At 41.5% G+C, this 21692-nt stretch overlaps 1 protein-coding gene across 5 annotated transcripts; it reads right to left on the reverse strand.

The window, feature by feature from the left end:
• Positions 1 to 27: 27 nt before the first annotated feature.
• Positions 28 to 21692, reverse strand: nyap2b (neuronal tyrosine-phosphorylated phosphoinositide-3-kinase adaptor 2b). Of its 5 annotated transcripts, none has more exons than XM_067473967.1 (7): positions 21567 to 21692; positions 13430 to 13631; positions 9679 to 9995; positions 5637 to 6713; positions 1863 to 3143; positions 1623 to 1726; positions 28 to 1532 (listed from the first exon to the last, which is right to left on the reverse strand). In XM_067473967.1, exons 2-7 carry the CDS (start codon positions 13603 to 13605, stop codon positions 1245 to 1247), a joined length of 3243 nt encoding a protein of 1080 aa, XP_067330068.1. In that variant the 5' UTR covers positions 13606 to 13631; positions 21567 to 21692; the 3' UTR covers positions 28 to 1244. The 5 variants fall into 5 exon arrangements, with proteins under 5 accessions (XP_067330068.1, XP_067330069.1, XP_067330067.1 ...); XM_067473968.1 differs by lacking the exon at positions 21567 to 21692 and adding an exon at positions 15841 to 16765 and having other exon boundaries at positions 5637 to 6710; XM_067473966.1 differs by lacking the exon at positions 21567 to 21692 and adding an exon at positions 15841 to 16765.

A 21692-nucleotide genomic window follows, 5' to 3' on the forward strand; every position in this document is an offset into this window, starting at 1 on the left:
TGCATGTCACACACAGCCAGTCTCCTGAGGCTTGACCTCCCAGCCAGTAAATGAAAACTTACATGGCACATCTCCTAACTCCTTTAATTTTCAAAAATATATATTTCAGCATAATCTTGAAAGGTTTTTCTTAAGCAAGTGCATATGGCTATTATATTTAGCAGTAAAATCAAGAAATGTTCTAAAAGCTCAGGTGTTGATTGTACAGGCTGGTTGTTGGCATCAAGTATTTACACTGTGTCGTGGTGCTTGCAGTGTGCATGGCAAAGTAAGGGCACTAGTATTCACCAGCTATTGCCACCAGTACCTTTTCATATAACCAAACGTCCAAAGTGCAACCACACCTATATATCGCTTTTACAGGCTTTGGCTGGTTCTCGAAATTATATTGTTTATAATGTAAGTTCTAATTTACTACCTCCCCATCCCACCCTCATAGTGTATCTTAGAATACAGCTGAAACATTTTACACTTTCTCTGTCTTCTGCAACATGCCAGCAAACAGGTTTACCTGTAAGACATTTTTACCGCTTCCAAAGGCTTTTACATAGTGACTACACACCTTCTTACTGTAATATACAAACTGAAGCACACAGAGTTTCCTGTTTCTCGTATAGGACCAACTGTTGTGCATTCTACAACATACTGGACCAGGCATGGGGGGTGCTGAAGTCTAAAGCCTGTTGACTTTAACTCCTCATCTTACAATACAACAGTGAAAATGCAAAATATATATAGGCAGAAGTGAATAGTCCAATTATTTTAGTGCTTCTGAGCACAAAAGAGAGTTGAGCATGAGAAGATGATGCTACTACAGTACAAGTATTGATAGATTATACTTTCAATTGTGAAATAAAAAAGAAAAATATAAAAACAAACATTAGATTGCATCTACACCTACTGTACATTATTTAAGCTGCTTTTTAATTTCCATCTCATTTAGAAAATATCTATTCATCAAATATCTATACTACTAATTATATTACAAGAATCCAGTCACGGGAAATAGAAAAATATCAAATATCACCAGTGATGATAAGAAAACATGACAACCTGAACGAGCAGAAATATTGCTATGGTAACCACCATTGTCCTTTGACATCACCGAGTATGATCTTCCTGGTGCTCTTATTAGTTGTCCCGCCATCGCTGGTTGGCAGGAAAGAATCGGCACAACCAAGATGAAAGAGGGAGTGGGTAATTTGGGGTTGTGTGGCATGGGAGGTGTAAGCGTGTGGTTGTTGTCAGATAGCCGTGTCCCAAAATATGGTTTTCTGTGTGGGGTAAGGGGGAGGACGAATCTTTTTGGCTCCGCTGCTTTTCCCCCAACCTGGGAGAACAGAACCACTTTCTTGCTTGCATGGATTCCGCTCTTGGTTCCTGTCGTCAATCCTGTCTGGAGGAGGAGGCCTTTCCAGAGATTTCTGCAGTTGTGGATGCTGTCTGGAGCGGATCTCTGCGCAGAGGGTGCGTTTTCTCTCAATCTGTTCTAGCATAGTGGTGTCTCCACATATCCATGGCATCTGGGGCATCTGAAAGACAAGTCAATACGTTAGCTGTTTAACTTGACAGATCTGTAAAAGGCTAAACATATGTTTAAGGAACAACAGTCATCTGTATACCTGGCTTTGGTGTGTCTCTGATGCTCTCCTTTGTGGAGTTCCCATTGGCGAGGGGTTAGCAGGCATAGAAGGTGAGCGGCCATATTTCGGTACTGCTTTTACATCTACGAAGGACAAAAAAAAATATCAAACATCACACATTTAGTTGTTGGTAATGAAAATCAATAAATTCCTTTTTACTCTTTATGTGGCAACATACTCCACAACATAAGGTTGTCAATATGACGTTTTAATCCTCACCGATTCCTGTTCCCGTAGTCATTGGGGGGCTACCAGAGGGTCTCCCGTGATGAGTGGGTGTTGTTGTGGATGAATGCTGCCCTGACGTTGTGCTGCCTTTCCTCTCTTGTGCTTTTGATTGGTCCGTGCTGTAATTTGCTCTCTTATCTCGTCGGGGTGTGCCATCTGATCGGTATAATTTTTCTTTGCTGTCGCACCTAAACTCCATTGTAGCGGGGCTTTTGGTGTTCTTCAGATCATAATGATGCTGCTCTGTGCCATTCTGACTTCTTTCTTTGCTGTCCCGTCTCACCTCTAGGCCAGTTTTGTTTACATCTTTACTGTCCTGCCTGGGAAGTGGAGGAGGAGGAAGATCTCCCCCATTGTGACAGTTTCTCTCTCTTCCCTCATACTTGGACTGAGAGCTGTACCCAGACCTGTCCTTGCTGTTGCTGTTTCTGGAAGTTTCTTGTCGTGGTAGTATCTCAGGTGGCTGGTCTATTCTACCTTCATGTCTATGTTCCATCTCGATCCTTGTTCTTTCTTTGCTGTCCTGTCTGGGTAAAAAATCAGGACGATGGTCTTTGCTATCATACTTATAGTCTGCTCCAGTTTTAGCCCTGTCTTTGCTTTCCTGTCGGGGTAGAAGCTCAGGTGCTCTGTCTCTGGTTTCATGCTTTGAGTCCATGCCATTCCTGGCTCTTTCTTTGCTATCCTGTCGGGGTAAGAGTTCAGACGGCTGATCCAGCAGTCTCTCTCTGCTTTCATATCTCGAGTCCACACTGTTTCTTGCCCTTTCCTTGCTGTCTTGCCTAGGTAACAGCTCAGGTGGCTGATCTAGGAGTCTATCTCTGTCTTTGCTGTCCTGTTTCAGCAAAGACTCCATTCCATGTGCCCCACTCCGATCTTTGCTGTCTCTCCTTATCATCAGGTCACCATTGCTGACCCCTCTGTCCTTTGAGTCTCTTCTTATCAAAGGTATAGGTTCTAAGGAATTGCTGCTTCTGTCTTTGGAGTCCCGTCTCATAGAGACAGGTTCTACATTGGTGCAGCCATGGTCCCTGCTGTCCCTGCGAACAGGTGGTGCGTCTACACTGCTACGGTCTTTACTGCTGCATCTATGGGGCAGCTGCTCTGCCTTGCTGTTCCCTCTGTCTTTGTCCTTGTCTTTATCTCTGTCTCTCCGGTGAGAAGACTCCTTGCTGTGGCGCTCCTTGGAATCTCGCTTGGACTCCTTACTGTGACTGTGTCGTTCCTTGCTTTCACGCTTGGACTCACTGTGAGATTTGCTTTTGGACTCAGCTGTAAATTAAAGAAAAAACTAAATTATTCGACCAACATTTTAACATGTAAAATTAGTCTTGCTGTAGTTAGTAATGCATTCAAAATAAATAATTAGTCACTTTTTATCTTTATCATTAGTTAAAACTATTGTAAACACGATCAGTAGTTTGAATATGTCAATTGCACGTTGGTCAAAAAGTTCACGAAATGTCCTCTAGGTGTCACTCAATGCTCATTAAGGCAGGTGCCGATGAACCAGTATGTGGGGTCACATACCTCAGAATTGTGCTGATTTCATGGCACTCTAAAGTGTTTCTCAAATTAATTTCAAATATGTAGATCATTTGGTATTTTGTCACTGCAATGTGCATTTCTTACTATAAAGTTTACCCAACAAGTACAAGACATCATGATGACCAATATGCACCTAACATGAACCATTAACCATTACCTTCATATGTGCTTGTTTACTTTTTTCCCATTTCTTCATTGACAAGTACATTTTATGCTTTTCTATAGTTTGTATACATAAAATATTCTGGCATAAGTGTGTCGCAGATGCTGACAGCAAATGGTATGTATGTCATGATTCAAGGCTCAGTAAATACATTATACATAATGTGTCCATAAATAAAAATGTTCTGTGTGTGCATGACTGACTTACACATAGACTGTCTATCTATATGGCCTTCATTTAGGCTTTAACACACATTACCTTACTCAAGCATATATATTTGCAGATGCATTTGTACGTGTGGGAGAATGACTGTGGTGTTCGTAAGTGGGTCAGTCTAGCTATTTGTGCCTTAATTGCCTCGACATAGGAGAGAGAGAGAGAAAAAAAAAGGATCCTGTGCTTTGATACTCCATATACGGTGTTACGTTTGTGTGATCATTAAACTGTGTGCTTATGGCCAGTCACAGAACAATACACACAACACAGGTGTTGGGATAATTAAAATAAATAATTTAAAAAGGCCTGTCAACACATTCCCAATATTCATGTCTATGGAATATATAGAAACAGTTTACAAACCATATGGGACTGGGAAAATATATTCAAATGACTCATTGGTGACACATTAGTGGGAAGAATGCATTTGTTGACTATCTAGGAACCAACACTGCACATATTACACAAAACAGCAAATGTGCCCGGACTAACACCATTTTAAAGATGTATTTATCTGTAAAAGTCAAAACTGAAAAAACAAAAACAAAACACAAACTGTCTAAGCTTTCACCAGTCCCGTCATCGCCAGCACCAGCTACCTGATTGCCTTAATCATGAGTCCATTAAGCTAACTGACAGAAGAGAGAATGGGAAATTTGATTTTAGAGGCACAGCTATCCCAGTGAGGAGCTCATCGCTCAGTTGTAGACCGGCATGCCCTGAGCTGTGATTGGCTGCATTAGCCATGGGGAGGGAGTCTGCGAATAAGAATCTGAGATTTCCACTGCTTCCCCTGTTGCTATGTCGTAGTTGCTAAGAGCACTGAGTAAGAATAAATGTGTGGACTGTTTGTCATTCTTTTAGATTTATGTACAAATGTGCTTGAATTAATCTGTTTAGGAACGGAGATTTATTAATTATTCATTTTTGTTTCTATCTTTAAAATTCATTTAGCCATAAAATGTTTCAAACATAGGGTTAAATTCCATGTCAATCATCCACGATAAGTAGATAGATTATATTAAAATATCAAATAGCAAAGCAAACATGTATACATAACATCTCAGTTCATGTAAGCATTAATTGAAATACGTCAGTGTTCATTTAATTTACATTAGATAATGCTTCTGGCACCGGACTGACTATATGAGTAATGTCTGTGTAATTTTATTAATGTTTTTCCCATCTGTTTTTTGAACTTTTAACAACCTTTTATCACTGTAAGCAATGATAAAAGTGTTTTCCTTCACAGTTGCATTGATATTTTGGCAATGTCTTGATTGTGGCATGGCTATCTGTATTTAAACATGATGTTTACATATTTAAAAGTAATTCTGCCTAATAACCTAATACCATGAGTCGGTTTGAGGGACCTGCTGTCTGCTTTAGTCTCTTAATCCCCTCAGATTAAATCATATGATCTGTATCAGACTTGGCTCACTGGGTCTAGATTAAATAAATGGAAGGTTGGAAAGAGCAGCACAAACATGGTGCTGTAAAAGTGATCGATTCACTGTACAGCTTAATAACTTATTGTTAGTTAGTTACTGTTTGTGTTTGCACTTAATCAAAAGCATTTAGACCTATTTGTCTACTGTATGTCATTCATAGACAATCTAGAATGGTTCTTGTGCTCTCTTGTTTAGTTGCAGCTTCTATCAGGTGTTGTAGGACTGTCTTCTATTTTAACAAACTATATCATAGAAAATGTAATGAAGATTTGAAAACAACATACAGAATCTAGAAGTTGTTGAAGTTATTTGATATTCTGAGACATAGATAAATACAGCAGAAGTTGATGCCCTTTGCTTTAAGGACAAATTTATGAAATTACTTACTTTCTCCAGGTTCTTTAGATTTTCTGCCACTGGCATTTTTCTTCAGCATGTTCCTTCCTGTGGTGAACAAGTTAGTTAGTTCATCCAATGGGCTGGTGGGTGTCCGTGAACGCCCCGTTGACACATTCTGCATAGAGCCATGGAGTCGACCCACGCCGTCTTGAGGGGGTGAGCCTTTGCCATGAGGTGTGGCAGAGGCACTCCGCGGCAGACCCCCAGGAAATGGCGCAGGAGTATCAAAGGGAGGCGTACGCATGAGGCTTAGAGGAGTGAGACAGCGGCCCATGCTGACAGGTGATGGGCAAGCAGAGTGACTCCGTTGATAGGATGATGAGGAGGAGGATTTGTAGAGGGTACAGGGCAAAGGAGGTGCAGACGAGCGTCCAGAGACAGTGAGTGTCGGAGTGGCAGTGAGCTCACGGCGAATGTGTGCAGAGGAGGGCGGCTCAGAGGAGGATGTTGGGGATTTGCTGTAGGACTGGTTCTCCAGCATGGGCAGTTTGGTTACATCTAGAGGGGTGAGGGGAGACTCATCTGAGTTGGGCGAACACTGGGCTGGTGCTGGTGGGAACACCAGCAAGGGAGGACGATGGGTGAGCAAATTGGGAAAAGGTGCAGGAATGTCACAGAGAGGAATGTTTCGAGGTGTGGAGCAGCGACTGAGAGGCTCCGGCTCATAGGGTGCTGGGGTGGGGCATGCAGAGCGACATCCCACAGGGTCAGTACGATACTCCATATCATCCAGAGCTGGGTACTTCATCTCCTCATACACAGACTCTCCTGGCTCCTCGTCCTCACTCTTCAAGGATTCTCGTGCTTCGATATCAATCCCACCCATCTCTATATAAACAGGTTCATCTTCACAGTCATCTGTGGGGCTCTCGTCACTCTGTGGAGGTGAGGGGTTGCGTTCGCAGGGGGAGGTGATGTGGTGGAGTGGTTTGGAAGGGCAAACGCCGCTGCCGCCATGACTCTTAATGTAGGACTCATCAAAGGAAACACTCAGTTGTGTGTTAGGATTCCTCTTAGGTTTGGGTGGCGGAACCCTCCTGCAGTCTTCACTGCATCCTTGAGCTGCTAAAAGATAGACAATAGAAGTCAAAACACAAATCCACTGGGGAAAATCAAATTCACAATCACAAGCACAACCAGCTATCTGACACAGTATTTATCATTATATTACCAGCAGACTAATAGTATATCAACTGTTTACTGATTTAGTTTTTTTAAGTGAATCATTAGCATCATTGCATTAATACTGCAGTTCTGTGGGTCAAATGTATTTCAGCATGTATAGCTGAGAGCATTACAGTGAGTCATATATGTGAAAATAGTTGAGGCATATGCATGTTTCTAGGTCACATATATGGCACTGCAGCCATATGTGAGTATAGTATATGGGTCACACACACTGTGAAGCTTATTCCTGATAGTGGTGACGTAGCATTGTAGGTTGAATTTCTTTGGATGTGGCGCAGTGAGACCATAATACAGTGTTGACGTTGACTAGATACTGTGGTACCGTATGGTCCTAATGCTAGTTCACTCATAGCAGACGCCGTTCTACGCTACTGAAGTGCTCCGTGTATTTCTACAGTGGGTCAAACATGAAGATGTTTGGATAGGGGTGTGACTTTCACTGATGAGGGGGGATACAGGTAAAAGCTGGACCATCTCTGAAGTTTTAAAACAGCAGATTTTACACCTTTAATAATTCAGATACCAGATGGCCAACACACACACGCACACTTCTCCTACTGTATGACTCACCACCATCACTAAATGCCTGCACACATATACATATTGCACACGCCTACACATTTAGACAGGAAAATTAGGGCAAGCATGTATGCATTTTCCACTGACAATTTCATAAACTCTGAATAAGATCTTTCTGGAAAATGTTTTCTGCCTGATCTGAATGTGTAGCTTTGCAGAAAATATGATGAACAGTTATACATAATATAGGGTTTTTGTTTAAGTTCACAATACTTAAAGTAAAAAAAAAACTTTGCATGATATTTTGCATACCATGCATTTATCCTCACTACCAGTATTCAACAGAATGTTCTTGCGTGCTTATTTGTACGTGCATAAAATTGTGCTTACATTACAGCTCTACCAGGTTTGCAAGCCGAATTTGAAGATGTGTTTCAACAATGACGATGAATCTATCCCTCCAAACATCTCTCACTCTCTGTATCGTTCTCCAATCCTCTTTCTATTGCACCCTACTCTCCCCCTCCCCCTGTCGTGGATGTGTTTACCCGCAACCCCGTCCCCCTCCCTCTCCTCCTAGGAAAAATGAATCTAGGTCAATCGCTCCTCCTGAATGAATTCTACTTTGACAAGCTCCTCCTTTTCCTGCTACAGCGGCAGCTACAGAGCACGCAACCCTCCCCTCAGCAAGGGACACCCCCACACTCTCGCTCTGATTGGCTCTGAAGCCTCACACTTCACCTCTGGAGCCCCATTGGTTTGAGCTATTCAGTGATGCTGTGATTGGTTGGGCTGCAGGGGGTCTTGTTTCTGTGGGATGGTTGCCGTGGTGCCCAGGAAGATCTGTGTGCACACAGAGAGATCCCCACCAATCTGAGCCAGGCTGGACAACTCCCTAAACAGCATGTTAGTGGCGAAACATCCAAATTGAAATGGAGTCAAAGCTTCCTGCAACATGTGATTCTCTTTGCTAAAGGCTACTGCTACATACATGTCTATTATAATTTAAATATCTTTAAAATTGATTTGTTTTGTTTTGTTTTTTATAATCAGAACATGCACTGTGATTTGTTTTTAAAAAAATGAACCAAGCATCTACTACTGCTTGTATCTGAGGGACATAACATACTTAATACTGTATTTATTATTAAAGCGTTTCTTTCACTAAGTGGACATACTATAATTATGGCCTGGTTTTCATTCATGGCCAAACAGGCAATCATACTGTTTTTGTTTACTTTGTTTCAGAAATCTGACGTTGGTCTAGGGTGCTTCCTCTGGATCTCTATCAAGGCATCTTTACATTTTGGCCTTGTCAGATTTTACTGGAAGACATTTTTTTGCTTTTACTGGTAACTTGCCTTGATGAAATATTTGAAGTCAAATTTAAATAGGAAACAAGCAAAACCCTGACTTTTTAAAATGCAATGAGAGCAGCTGACAACCCACACGTGTGACCAGTCACCCTTATAGCCAGTTCTTTCCTCCATTTATTGTGGTGAAGTACCCGGAGTGGCAATCTAGTACACAGAATATGTTACTAATAATAAAACTATTAATTATAGTAAAACGGGCCACTTCTCTCAGCAATAGAAACTAGGACAATATTTAAAGCCTGGAAAATTAACTATTCAAATTGCACCCAATGATAACAAGCTCAAATTAACATGTATCACACAAATCTTCTTTTAGTCTTCAGGATTCTTAAAATAAAGTAACAATTCATTTCCAGAGTAAACAAACTTTCCCAGCACGTTACAATGTCACATTCATTCAGAATATGGTTACTTCCACTCTTGGCACTATAGGCTCAACAACTTAGTATATAATTTGGAAACATTCACTATGTGATTTATGTGTAGGGCAAAGAAAACTATGTGAATTAGGTAAATGAGCACAATGAAAACAGGTATAATTAAAGTAAAGTTACTGACGTACTATAGATGTCGGTGTCCTTAATTGTTCTATATTGTGCATCTAATAAATGTGGAACATCTGTAAACTGTACTTCAGACTAGTCAATGTATTGTCTCACAAACCTTTACAAGTCTTTATATATCACTTTACAGGTAATTCGTTGAACTGCAAGATCTTACCTCCTTTTTTCTAGTCTAGAGCAACCAAAAATATTTTAACCATGGTTCAACAATTGTACTTGGACAGAATAATTTATTTATTAATATGTCACTTTGGTGCTTAGTTGAAGTAAGCAGTAAAGAGCTAGATGTCATGTCATTGTGGGAGAAACAGGGCTGAGGAGGGCACTGCAGAGTGCAGCTATATATAGTACAGCCGTTTGGTATCAAGTGCCTCTACCACTCACCATCACATCTCTCCCCACGGCAGGTGGACATTGGACTGTGGTCCACAGCCTCAGACGACATGCTCAGCTTTGTGGCGGGGTCTCTCCGGGGCTTGGGTGGAGGCTGCTTCCTAGAGGTCGGGCTGCCCACTTCCTCCTCACCTACTCCCCCACTGTTCCCACCACCTACAGAGTGAAGGGACTGGGAGCGTACGGAGAAGCCTTGCCCACAGGCTAGGGCATGTGGGTGAGGCATAGGCATGTGTTCCTGGGGGTCTGGCATGGTAATAGAGCCCATACGTAAGTGCTTGCCCTCGGTTGCTATCTCTTCACCTGTCCTAAAATGGAAAAAGGGAAGAGGGAGGGGGTATAGAGAAGAGATAAAGGGTCAAAGAAAATAAATATAAATATAAATAATATAAACATGATATTTGATGCAAAAGAATGTGATTTTTTTTTAAAGTGTAAAATCTGTTCATTTATATTGGACAAAAGAAAGAAAAGACTTGTAAACAACAGAAACAAGTTTCATCTAGGAGCTTTTTTGACAGGATATTGACATACAGAACTGTGATGGCATTGTGTTTTTTTGTAATCCTATTTGTGCTGGCATATGTATTTATTTCTGTTTGAGAGACTCAAATGACGAGCGAGCACTTGTTACATGTGTTAGTGCCACTGAAAACAGGGTCTCGTTAGTCAAAGCATCGATTTAAGTTTAACCCTGGCTATGACCGATGCTGCTCACACAACCACAAACCAAATGACACAGTGGAAGTCCCCCGCCTGTACACAATCAATCCCTATAAATGGATGATTAGGCTGAATGGAGTGTTAATGATGCCTGAGTGTACTGTGGGAATGGGGGAAGGAGGTCTGTGTGCATGTGTGCGTGTATGTGTGTGAAGATCAGATTGTGTTCATGTAAAACGGTTGGTATAAAGATGCATTTGGAAGTACACATACCTGATGTCTACATTACTTTAAACATATCCGAGGAAATCAAATGTAATTGCAGCTATTTCAATTTAAACAAAATAATTATTTGGCATGTAGTTTCACACATCTCTAGTGTCTAGTGGTGTGCATACGGTATGTGTCGATGTTTATGAAGGTGTGTGTGACCCTACCCTTTATACTGTTGCTCCCCTCTTGCCAGCTGCTGAACAGAAGGTGCTTGGTAGGGTGGGTTCATTGGTCAGGGGGGTTACCTTTGCCTAGCAACAGGGTATCTATAGAAACCAGATACAAAACCAGCTGTCCCCCCAACAGTGATGAGGTGCACTTGCACATCATACCATTTTTGGATGTGTACATCAACTAAAAAATATATTTTTACCAAAGAAATTACATTCCTCAGGAGAAGAGAAAGGTGTCTGCAGCAACCTGTAGATCCACATGCCAATGTTTTTGTAATTAAAGCTGACCGACATGGAAACACATGTTCAGAGGATATTCATTCATATTCTATGGAAAAATATTAATTAGCATGTTTTTTATAAAATACTAACTAGAAATCTGCAACCCTCAGCCACAGGTCAGCACCACGGTATTACCAAGCTTTTCCTCTTATTTATTTTTGGGGTTCATCTGCTATGATTGTGCCTGCACACCAGTATACATGGGTTGTATGCGTTTGTGTGGGTGGGTGTGCCTAGAGTAATGGTGACTGGGTTATTTATAGGCTATTTGCCCAGTGATTGGCTAGAGGACAAACCACAGGTGCACTTGGACCAGTTGGAGTTGACTTGTTGTGGGGCAGGTCTGGTCCTCTTACCACATGACACAGGAAACAAAATTACAGGAGCAAGGAGAGATCATGGGATAGAAGGACTGATGTTTATGAATGTGTACATGTCAGCACAAAGGGCAAAGAAGAGGGGAAAGCAGCCGTTTGAAATTTGCATGCAAATGGAAATATAAGCAAATGTTAGTGAGAGTGTTGTTTGTGTTGGAGGGTGGGGGGGGGGGGGTGGGGGGTGGGTGTTAATGAATACACTTGTTCGTTTTAGTAGATGTGTATCTGTGTGTGCATGTGACTGTGTGGAAAACAAATTTCTGATGAAATATAATAAAAGAAACCTGGACTGAGACAGGAAGGCCTGCCTTACTCAAACCTAGCGTGATGAGCTGATTGGACTATGGCTGTTCCAGCTGTCACTAGGCAGAACTCGTCTTCTGCAACTGAGCTCACACTTAATCTCTAACAGTTTTTACCCGCAGTCTTAAACATATTTGCTCCAACAAGCTCCTTCTTCATAACACAACCATGCAGGCCATTTGTTCTTCTCAAACACTCATATATTACGTTATCCTAGTGTCCACGTCGATGCACACACACGGTCACAAGCATACATGTACCTGCACTTGCTGGCTCACACACAGCATGCACACATGCATCCTCATACCTTTTCACCCTTAGTCAGAGTCTTTAAAAATGGGTAATTTCATCTGACTACTTTTAGGCCTGGTGAAAAATAAGCCCTTTTTAGACTCTTCCTCCAGTGACAGTGTGTATTAATATTTTAGCTTTGGCAACAGCTGAGAAACAGTGAAAGCATAGTAGGACAGTAGATGCCACGTTCCTCAGGCACTGCCATGTCCCTTTCATCACATTACAGTACAGGAACAATAACAGTGAAGGCAGGGACATTTTTCTGGCAAGTCCAAGATATATTTTCAAATGTTTTTAGAACTGTAGCTGATGGCTGTATTATAAAGTTGTACTCAAAGTCAACTCTATCATGCAAGTGATATAATGCCCCATTTCGGACAATCACAGGGGCAACAGAGAAAGAGCTCTTTTTGAATGTAAAGACAGAAAATTCCTAAATAAATTGGTTAAGAAGACCCACATCTGGACACATATAAAAGCTTATTCACTAAAATGCATCAATACAATCACCCGACATCTGCTAAAACACTTTGTATCAGAGCGACAGAACATTATTCGATGCTATGCAACAGTGTTACTGTGCACAGTGTCACTACTATAACTGCTGGCGTATGCAACACGCAAAACAAGGTGCAGCAGCTTACTTGTCTCATTTTTGAGTTCAAAAAGATGCATTTTCATAAACTAAAGCGTATAAAAACAGATAATTAGGGCATTTTCGCACCCAAAACTCCAAACAAAGATTCATGTTTTTGTTAAATTGTATTTGTCCTTGTCAGTTTTTGTTTTATATAGCAAAGAACTTTGCATGACATACATTCTGTATCGAGTTTTTCCTCAAACCACATTCCATATTATTACATTTTAATTCCAAATAAGGGATAAATAAATATACTTCCATCACTACAATATGACAAAGCCTCTAAGCATGTTTCATTCCTAACTGGTTGGTTGTCACACTCTAAAAACCCTCCATCTTAAAATGGAGCAGCAGTGACTTATATCCAAGGACAAGTCCCAAATAGTGTCCCAAGTGAAACATTTATTAATTAAATCAATTAATTAATCAAATCTTCTATAGATCATGGGATGGACCAGTCCACAGTGGCAAACCTCAAAATATGGCAACCTGCCATTGCCACAGGGGCCCTCTGGCCACTTGTCCCAATTCCCTAAAACCTCTTCCTGAAATGAAACCAGTGACAGTCTTGCATTTACAGTACACCACAGACTCTAATTCACCTACTATAGCAAAAGTAGTGAATTATTTATCTATTACTATCCCACTCATCCCACTAAAATTAGATATGGATGTGCAAAATCTGCCTGTGAGTTGATGTTTTTCTGTGTTCTTTTGTTAAAGCGCGTTCTTCCTACCTCCTTATGGCTTCCTCCTGCTTTCTCTTTTTGTCATTTTTCTCCTGGAGGAATGTCCTATTTCGCTCATTCCTGGTGTGGTCCAAGTTCTGCGCTACCAAGCCATTGTAGGCTCTCAGCCCATTCTCCTCAACATATTTGAAAAAACGGAGAGATTCCTCCTCTTTGGAGCTCATCTTTCTTCAAGTGTTTTCACAGCATTCTGATGAGGAGATATAGGAACATTAGTCAAAATTATTAAGACATAAAATTATTCAAATAATTCATAGACAACTATGGTCAGTAACTAGTCTTTCAAAAATGTTATCAACGCAACAATAATGTCACATGCTGAATTTTTTTGCCGTGGTTCACAATGGTAGAGGAATTTGAGTCGTGCATGTGTCCACAAGAGCAGGCACTTTTCCCGAAAGGTTGCAAAGATTATTTTTATTAAATTATTTACCAAATATTTTCAAGTCGTTCAAATCATTGTGCCTACATACACAAAGGTTAAAGAATGCACCAGTCACAGCAGTGTGCAGCTACACAAACCTATATACAGCAAGTTGCAATGCACTGTACACTGTAAACAGTCAGGGGATTCAGTTACTCATATTTTTAGTTTCAGTGTTTCTGTTTTCTTATTGGCTGCAGAGCAAAGCGGCTGCTCATTTTCTCAGTTGTCGTTGCACATTTTCTGGCTGAAAGTACTGGCTTTAACCAAATGAGTGACTGAATGAAACCAAAAGAGGGCTTTCATCTTCTCTAGTTGTAGCTGTGCTCAGATGTGAACATGTAGTACTCCTGGGACAAACCACATGGACAAAATGAAAAATAGTAGGCTGTGATGCATGGTTTTACAGATGTCATTCTGCTTGAATTATTCCTTGCTTTCGTCGGATTCTGTAAAAAGACAGCCATGACAGCATCACTGTCATTAGAAAAAGCATGGGTGTAGTTGTCAAGACAAGCTTCTTCAATAAGACATTGGCATTGTGTTATTCACGCCCTCTAAATGGCAATTGTTTTTAGTCCATTAAGATCCAAACACAGCATGGAGAAGTTAATAATGTTATTCAGCTTGCACTGATATACAGTGTGCACGTGCCTGGTGCAACTACATGCAACGTGATAATACAGTGTGCAACAGCTGAATCAGTATACGAACAGGCAAGTGGTGGAAGAGAAGAAGACAGTGCATGCCTTTATATAGGTCAGTGTTTTTCTGATCAGCCTGAGACTCGTGCTTGTTTATCTGTGAGAGAACCACTGATTGTGGGTGGGGGGGGTGGGGTGGCCAGATGGAGATTGCAAGGCCAACTGAGAGGACGGCCATTGTCTGGCCATTCTTAGCATCCTTCTACCTGGTGTGTTTCAATAAGTCAAGCATGGGACCTAGGTCGATGGGTTTATCTGCCAGTTCCATTCCCTGTAACACATCCTCAACACAACGTAGCCCAGTTTTTTTGCAGGCACAAGCGGAGGACTGATAACAAGCAAACAGACCGAATCACCTTAGAGAACTGTTCAAACTGGGGCACAGAGTCCTGGTGTCAAGTGGTGTCGAGATATTTTTTCTTCTGATTATATGGTCTTATCTCTGATGCACAGGCAGAGTCAGTTATCTGACGCTGTACAATGGAAGTAAATCTCGGTTTCTGATGAAAATGAGCTGAACCAGTTAGACATGTTAAGGGTGAAGCAATGGGAAGGCACAGTTCAAACAGTGTTTGAGCTGAATTAAGCTTGCCTGCCTAATCCCTGTAAGCCTGCAGCAGCACTCTGCACCAGAATCAGTTTGTTTATCATGCTGTTTTTACCACCCAAGCCTTTCGCATCGGATTGTCATTCCAAATTTTATTTATGTGAAATGCTACAATTGGTTGCTCATCTCTATAAAACCCTTTCTATTCCGCTGCTGATTTTTCTCAAAAAAGCCCCCTTCTAAGGGGTCTTTCCGTTCACTTGATTCTTTATGTCTTTTTTCTGTCATCTCTTCTCCTTCCTTTTGCCACAGCTGACATGATCGTCAACAGTTGGAACACAGAGGTGCACTTTGCTTTAAAAGTAAATGAAAGTGGCACACTGTTGCTGTTGCCAGGCAACCGTGTCAAAGGAGAAGGGCAGTATGGATATTCTAGAGACACAATGTCAAAAAGATTGCAAGGCCAATAGTCTAGTGACAACATGCGTGGGCACTTGTCCACACACACACACACACACACACACACACACACACACACACACACACACACACACACACAGATCAGCGCAGTGCAGCAGACCAAGTAAAGCCAGGCAGGAAGGTGCCACACTTCATTTGTTTTTGTATACTGTACAATATGTATAGGATAAAAACTTGCTGCCACAATTTTGTTGTGGGTTTTGGGGTCATTTTTGTGTGTAAACAAGTATTGATGCATACTTACAATAGAGCTGTGTCCTTGATGGTTTATAGACCAACGTGTCTTCTTTTTTTCCCTGACGAGTCCAGTGCACGCTAGTGAACTTGGACCTATGCTGGAGCACCAGTGCACTATTCCCCTTAAATCCACATAGACTTCCATCCATTGTATGGTCCAACTGGTTAGCTTGCTAGAAGGTGTCCCTGTGACCCAGGATAAAGCTGGTGCTAAAGGTTAGCTGGGCCATTGGGTGCCCAGCCCAGTGCTCCCTCCCCTGTGGAGAAAAGGGAGATAAAACCCCTCCAGTCCAGATGTTGCCAAACTCCAAGCAAGGTGCCAGCTTCACTGCTCCACACATCTGCACATGCTAGAGATGAAAGGAGGATGCAGCGTAGCAACAGACCGCACCCGCAACTGCAGGCATGACACACATTCACACTAACACACTTTTTAATGCTCCTCTCCCCAAATATCACTCCTTCTGCTTCAATATGTCCAAATGCCTAAAATGTCTCAGTTTATGCACAGGTGATAGGAATCCTTATCTACGGTGCCCTGAAGGTTAACACTGAGGTGTAGCAGAGTAGTATGCATTTCCAGGTATTACCTTCCCTGCTGGCTCCCTCTGTCCTGCTCAGCCACACACATCTGTACAGTCTGTTGATGCCTGAGCAAATGACACCGGTCTTCTCAAGTATAGATCACAACAAGAAGAACACGCCCACTGCCTACTGTAGTCACCCTCCACTAGAGCGTCATCCTCTCTCCCTCTTTCTTTTTCCTGCACTACTGTTTCTCTTGCTCTGTGTTTTTTTTAGTCATCTTCAAATGCTCTAACTCCGGTTAGTTATTTTGTTGTTTTTGTTTAGTGTGTCTCATCTACACTGTAACTGCTCTGTTTTTCTGCTTTCAGCACCACGGAGAGCTCTCTCTGTCAGCGGGTGAAGGGGCTGGGGGGGGGGGGTCAGTGGGTGGGCACACTCAGAGAGGGCGAAGCGGAAAGATGGGGGAGGGGGCATATGAATGGGAGGAGTCATTGGGTTGCCAGGGTGTGACCTCATTAGACACAACCTCCTCTTTCCTCGGCAACAACTGCTCTACACTTTGCCGATGCCCCCCCGCCCCTATTCCTCTCTCTTACAGCTCGTAAACAAGACCATGACACAAAAACACTTCCAGTGACGACGCTGTGTTGCTCTCAAGTGCATTCACTGCATGTACAGTAGCCAAAACAAGCACAGCAAAACAAAAAGATCAAATGCATGAATGCAAATACAATAAAAAGGGAAAACAATACTTCCAATACACACACTGAATTACTGATGCAAGATTAAAATATGCTTTCACAGACAAACAAAGTGAAGAATCCAGCATAGAGACTTGTTCCCAGTGGCCACAAAGATGAACGGGATGAAAGCAGCGACAGAGTTGAATCTGAGTTGCGTGTTTGACAAGAGGGTGCTGCTGCAGCCATTCAAATCTGGATAGTCAGTCGGTACTTAAGCAAATGACACTAGGTTGTCTGAGGGACGTTTTCGTTTCTGTAGTGCTGTTGGTTGTTTATGTGTCGGGATCGTCTGGTATATGATGAAGAAGGTTGGATGAGGCTGAGGGAGGTTAAGTGGTGCGAGTGGGGTGGGGTAACGGGGACTGGGTTTGTTCGGATGGATTAACACCATCAACACAAAAGGATTAGGAAGCAGAGATCTGTTGTTTTCGACAACCCTTCCCTCCATTTCTCTTAACCCCCACCCTTCTCCCCATCACTTTCCCCCTCCCTCGGGTTCTGTCTTGCACTTTGCAGTGGAAAAAAAGTGGGAGCTGAAGTAGGAGGTTAGAGGCAACAAAACATTTAGTTGTCGTTCAGAGAAGAGAAGGGGATAATGGGGTTGTTAAAAATAAAGCAAGGGGAGGGGGAGCTAAACAGAGCAACACCACCCTGGTGAGTTCAGCAGGGTATGGATGAACCACGGTGCTGTGCTGCATACGATTATCAAGCCAGGCATTTGTTTTGGTTTGAGGATAAAGAAGTAAAGCAGGGTGAAATTATAAAGCATTTCTCTGCATCCCTGTTTAAACACTGCTCTCATGAGGCGTCATCAACATGCCTCATGCCCTGTAAACCCAGTTGGTGTGATCTCACTGGGATAAAATGCTCAGTCAAAAGGAATGAGGAATATGGCCGACTGGTCATATACAAAGCAAGTCCCTCTATCCAGGCCAAGTGAGCACACTCATACGCACACATACACAAAGGCCTCAGCTTGACCTGCACAGCCCATATGTAGAATTTTAAAGGATGTATTTAGATCCCATCAGAGTTCAGTGAACACATACAGTAAAGAAATCTCAGGGGTGAATAGGTTAAACAAATATTTCCATCTTTGCACAACAGCACTTTGTTTTGTGAACAGTGGATGACACTCCACCAGGGACAGGATGGCGGGTGAAATAAGATACAATGGCAGCTTTTTCACTTCACACACGCTTACAGACACACAGAGACTAGCATGCATAGAGGAATGCAGCTACCTTGAATCCGCCTGAATACATTATTAAAATCTTGTAGAACTGTATTCAAATTACTTTTCACTGGATTTGAAGTGAAGTTTTAGAGTCTTGGACTGCATCTGTTTGTCAAAGCAGATCAAATAAGTTGTGAAAGTATTATATTCAGTTTAAGATAGAGTATAGTGGTGTTATTGTATGGGCTGCAGTAGGCATTCAGGTATATATACCTGATCCATTTTCTAGTTTGATATATATCTTATATCCTAATATCTTATAATAATTTACTGACAAGCCAATAATAAGCCAATCCGCCTTGTTAACTAACATAACATTGTGACCTTATTGACTGTTTACAAATCCCGACTGGATGCCCTGAAGCAGGTGCCTGGTCATTGGTTTATTCACGGACGTAATTATGTATTGATTCACTGCTCTAACAAGCTAATGAAGAATCTAATAAAAACCATTATACCAATCAATTAAATCCAATTGAGGAAACCGAGTCGTTAAAAATAGAGCAAACACTCAGCTTTACAATGTTTTTTTGAGTAATTTTTCTGGCACCTACAGTAGAGCTACAGTAAATGGTATCTCCTTCTGCCAGAGTAAGGCTTGGTGATATTCTCGGTTCTGTGATATTCTCTCCAAATGTCATGCAAGTAGGGATGAAGAAGGGCAGAGGCAGGACAGATAGTGAGACAGGGGCTCTGAACATGGCAGACCATCATGAAAGATGCAGCATGGCTTACTTCCACTCCTCATTTCTACATTAGAAAGAAATGGAGCATAAGGTTCCTGCTTGAACCAGCAATGTGCAGACATCAAACCAATGCATGTTTCATGTTTGCATGCACATTCTGTAAACATATGCATTTATTCCTGGCTCAATGTTCAGCATATTGTAGTTTAGATTGCAAGAATTATCATTACAAGAGTTTTACCATAATCTTATCCAAAGATTCCTTGGAATTCAGCTGCACACATGAAGTGATGTTCTACTAAATGAAGCCACTCAACACTCATTTATCACCACTTCCTCCCTGTAGATATGTCAAGCTGAGGCATGTCTTTAATGAACACCCTCAACACTTCCCACTGTTCTACTTAGACAGAGAGGTGAAAATGGGAGACTGAAGAGTGTAATCTCTCAAACAGGCAGTGGAGGGCTCCAATCTTAGGGTGTTAACCCTATGTAAGTCCCTAAATCCCCACTTTAGAGGGCCAGAATTGATGGGCTCAAGCTCCCACAGATTGTCTACTAACTACCAAATAACAACACAAGAATAAAGGATCACCTGCAACAAGTACTGCAGCCTCTTTACCTTTTTTGTATTTCTAGTCAGAGGATTGGGGCCTAATTGGCATCAAAGGCTCCGCATTCATGTTCGTGACCACTATCATATAGTCAAAGGTACAAATTCTGCATAAAAATGTAGATTTCTGATTACAATGCAAATATTGGAGCATATACTAGGATCAGATTTGTTGTGTTTGGGGTGTATTAGCTGGGGTAAGTCAATACATGGTTCTACCACCAACTTGATACACAGGACATCATTTTGGTTCAAAACAGAGCTTTCTTCAACATAATGTCTATTTTGGCTGTAAATAAAATAGGCTCAAATGACAAGAAAACATCTTATCAAAAACTTGAATCACAAACTGCAGTAGTGAGCACAGGTGAAGGTCTGGCGCCATCTGCTGCTAAACATAATAGAGGCACATTTTCTGTCGTCACTGACTGGAGCCAGCTGGCTCATACCCCTAGAAAAAAAATAAATATATAAATAAATAAATAGCCGCATTTAATAATGTTTTATCAATAACAAATGACTGCAGGGATGCACTTCCTGATAATGAAACAGAAGTTAATGAATCAAGTCTAATTGTCTGCTGTGAAAAGGTCTTTTGTAAATTAATTTAATATACATAAACAGAAAAAGAGGGATAATTCGCCTAGAACAGAATTAAATCCCTCATTTTGGCAGCATTTACTTTTTAAGGGAAAATCAGAAGGTGGAGGATCTAGTAAAGTGTTTGTCACATTACTGGTATTTTACAAGTCTTCCAAGACCAATGTCGTGTTTTGTAAGATCTGTTAAGCCCTATAGTCAAAACCGTTGGGTGACTAACTGCAAGCTTTAATTAGTTAGTTACCTGTGACCTCTTCCAGCAAACAGTCAGATGGATAAGTCTTGGTTTTGCTCCAGGTAAATTATCGCTTTTTTTTTCATAGTTTTAATTAGACCATGGTCCATTAAATGCTAGTTATAATGACTATTGTGAATATTGTATAATGTCTGTGAATTAGTGTCATCTTCTTAGTCCGGTAACAGCATTTAGAATGTGTAGCATTAACGTCAATCTTGGGTGCCTGAGTAAATTAAAACACTAAGGATAGTTGAAGTATTAAAGTATTCAATAAATAAATAAGAAGAAGGATGCATAAACCAAGTGAAAAAGGTTAAGTTTATCTTATTTTCCACAATTTCAGGAAGAAGATATTAGTGTGTTCGAGACAACCTCAGAACAAATTCAACACCTGCAATTCCATCCTACACATGTGTTGAGACTTCTGAAACAACACATCACCTGGGTGACTTGGGTGACTTTGTGACAGAGCCAGGTACATATTTGTTTCATTTTCCTCAGCTTGGCTTTTGCCACAAGTTGTTTCGGCCTTTGTTATGGCCCTGGTGTGTTTACTCTCTTGTGACAGCCGTCTTTTCATTGCCTGGTTGGAGCTTTGTTACTGCCCTCTAGAGGACGCACCAGGTCCTAAAGGATGCATAGTGTAGCAATTTAAACTGACAGCAGCCACAACTGTGCAGGTGGTTGGGATTTTCAGTCAAGTCAATTAAACCAATGGAACCAGCCACTGCTGTTCTAACTTACCCAGCATGTTGTCTCCACATGGCATATTATTTTTCAGCTACGGAGATGACAGCAGATCTGTTACGCAGCAGCTGTCTCATATTGCACCTGTTGGATTTGTTTAGGCTTGTTTATTCTAGTCCAAAGCTTGAAATAAAATGAATACTTGCACTGATTAATTATTTGTTAAAGTCCTGCATAGACTTCCCAGAACTTCCTAGTTCACGTGATTTATTGATTTTTCACAAAAAACATGTTGAGGTATCAGTACAAAATAAAAGCACATCAGACAGACTAGTGCACCACGCTGTTAAAATATTGTTTGGTTCAGGTAAGTTCAGACAGAGGCTAGTGGTAGTACTCACCATCTGGGAAATGCAGCAAGAGTAGGGTCACTGAACTGCCCCCACCCAACACCCAGCTGCTTTGTTAGAAGGATCATCTTGGTTGCCCATCTGACAAAGACACTTCCCCAATTACTTAGTTTGGCC

This window comes from Channa argus, chromosome 14, assembly GCF_033026475.1.
Source record: "Channa argus isolate prfri chromosome 14, Channa argus male v1.0, whole genome shotgun sequence".
Classification (NCBI taxonomy): Eukaryota; Metazoa; Chordata; class Actinopteri; order Anabantiformes; family Channidae; genus Channa; species Channa argus.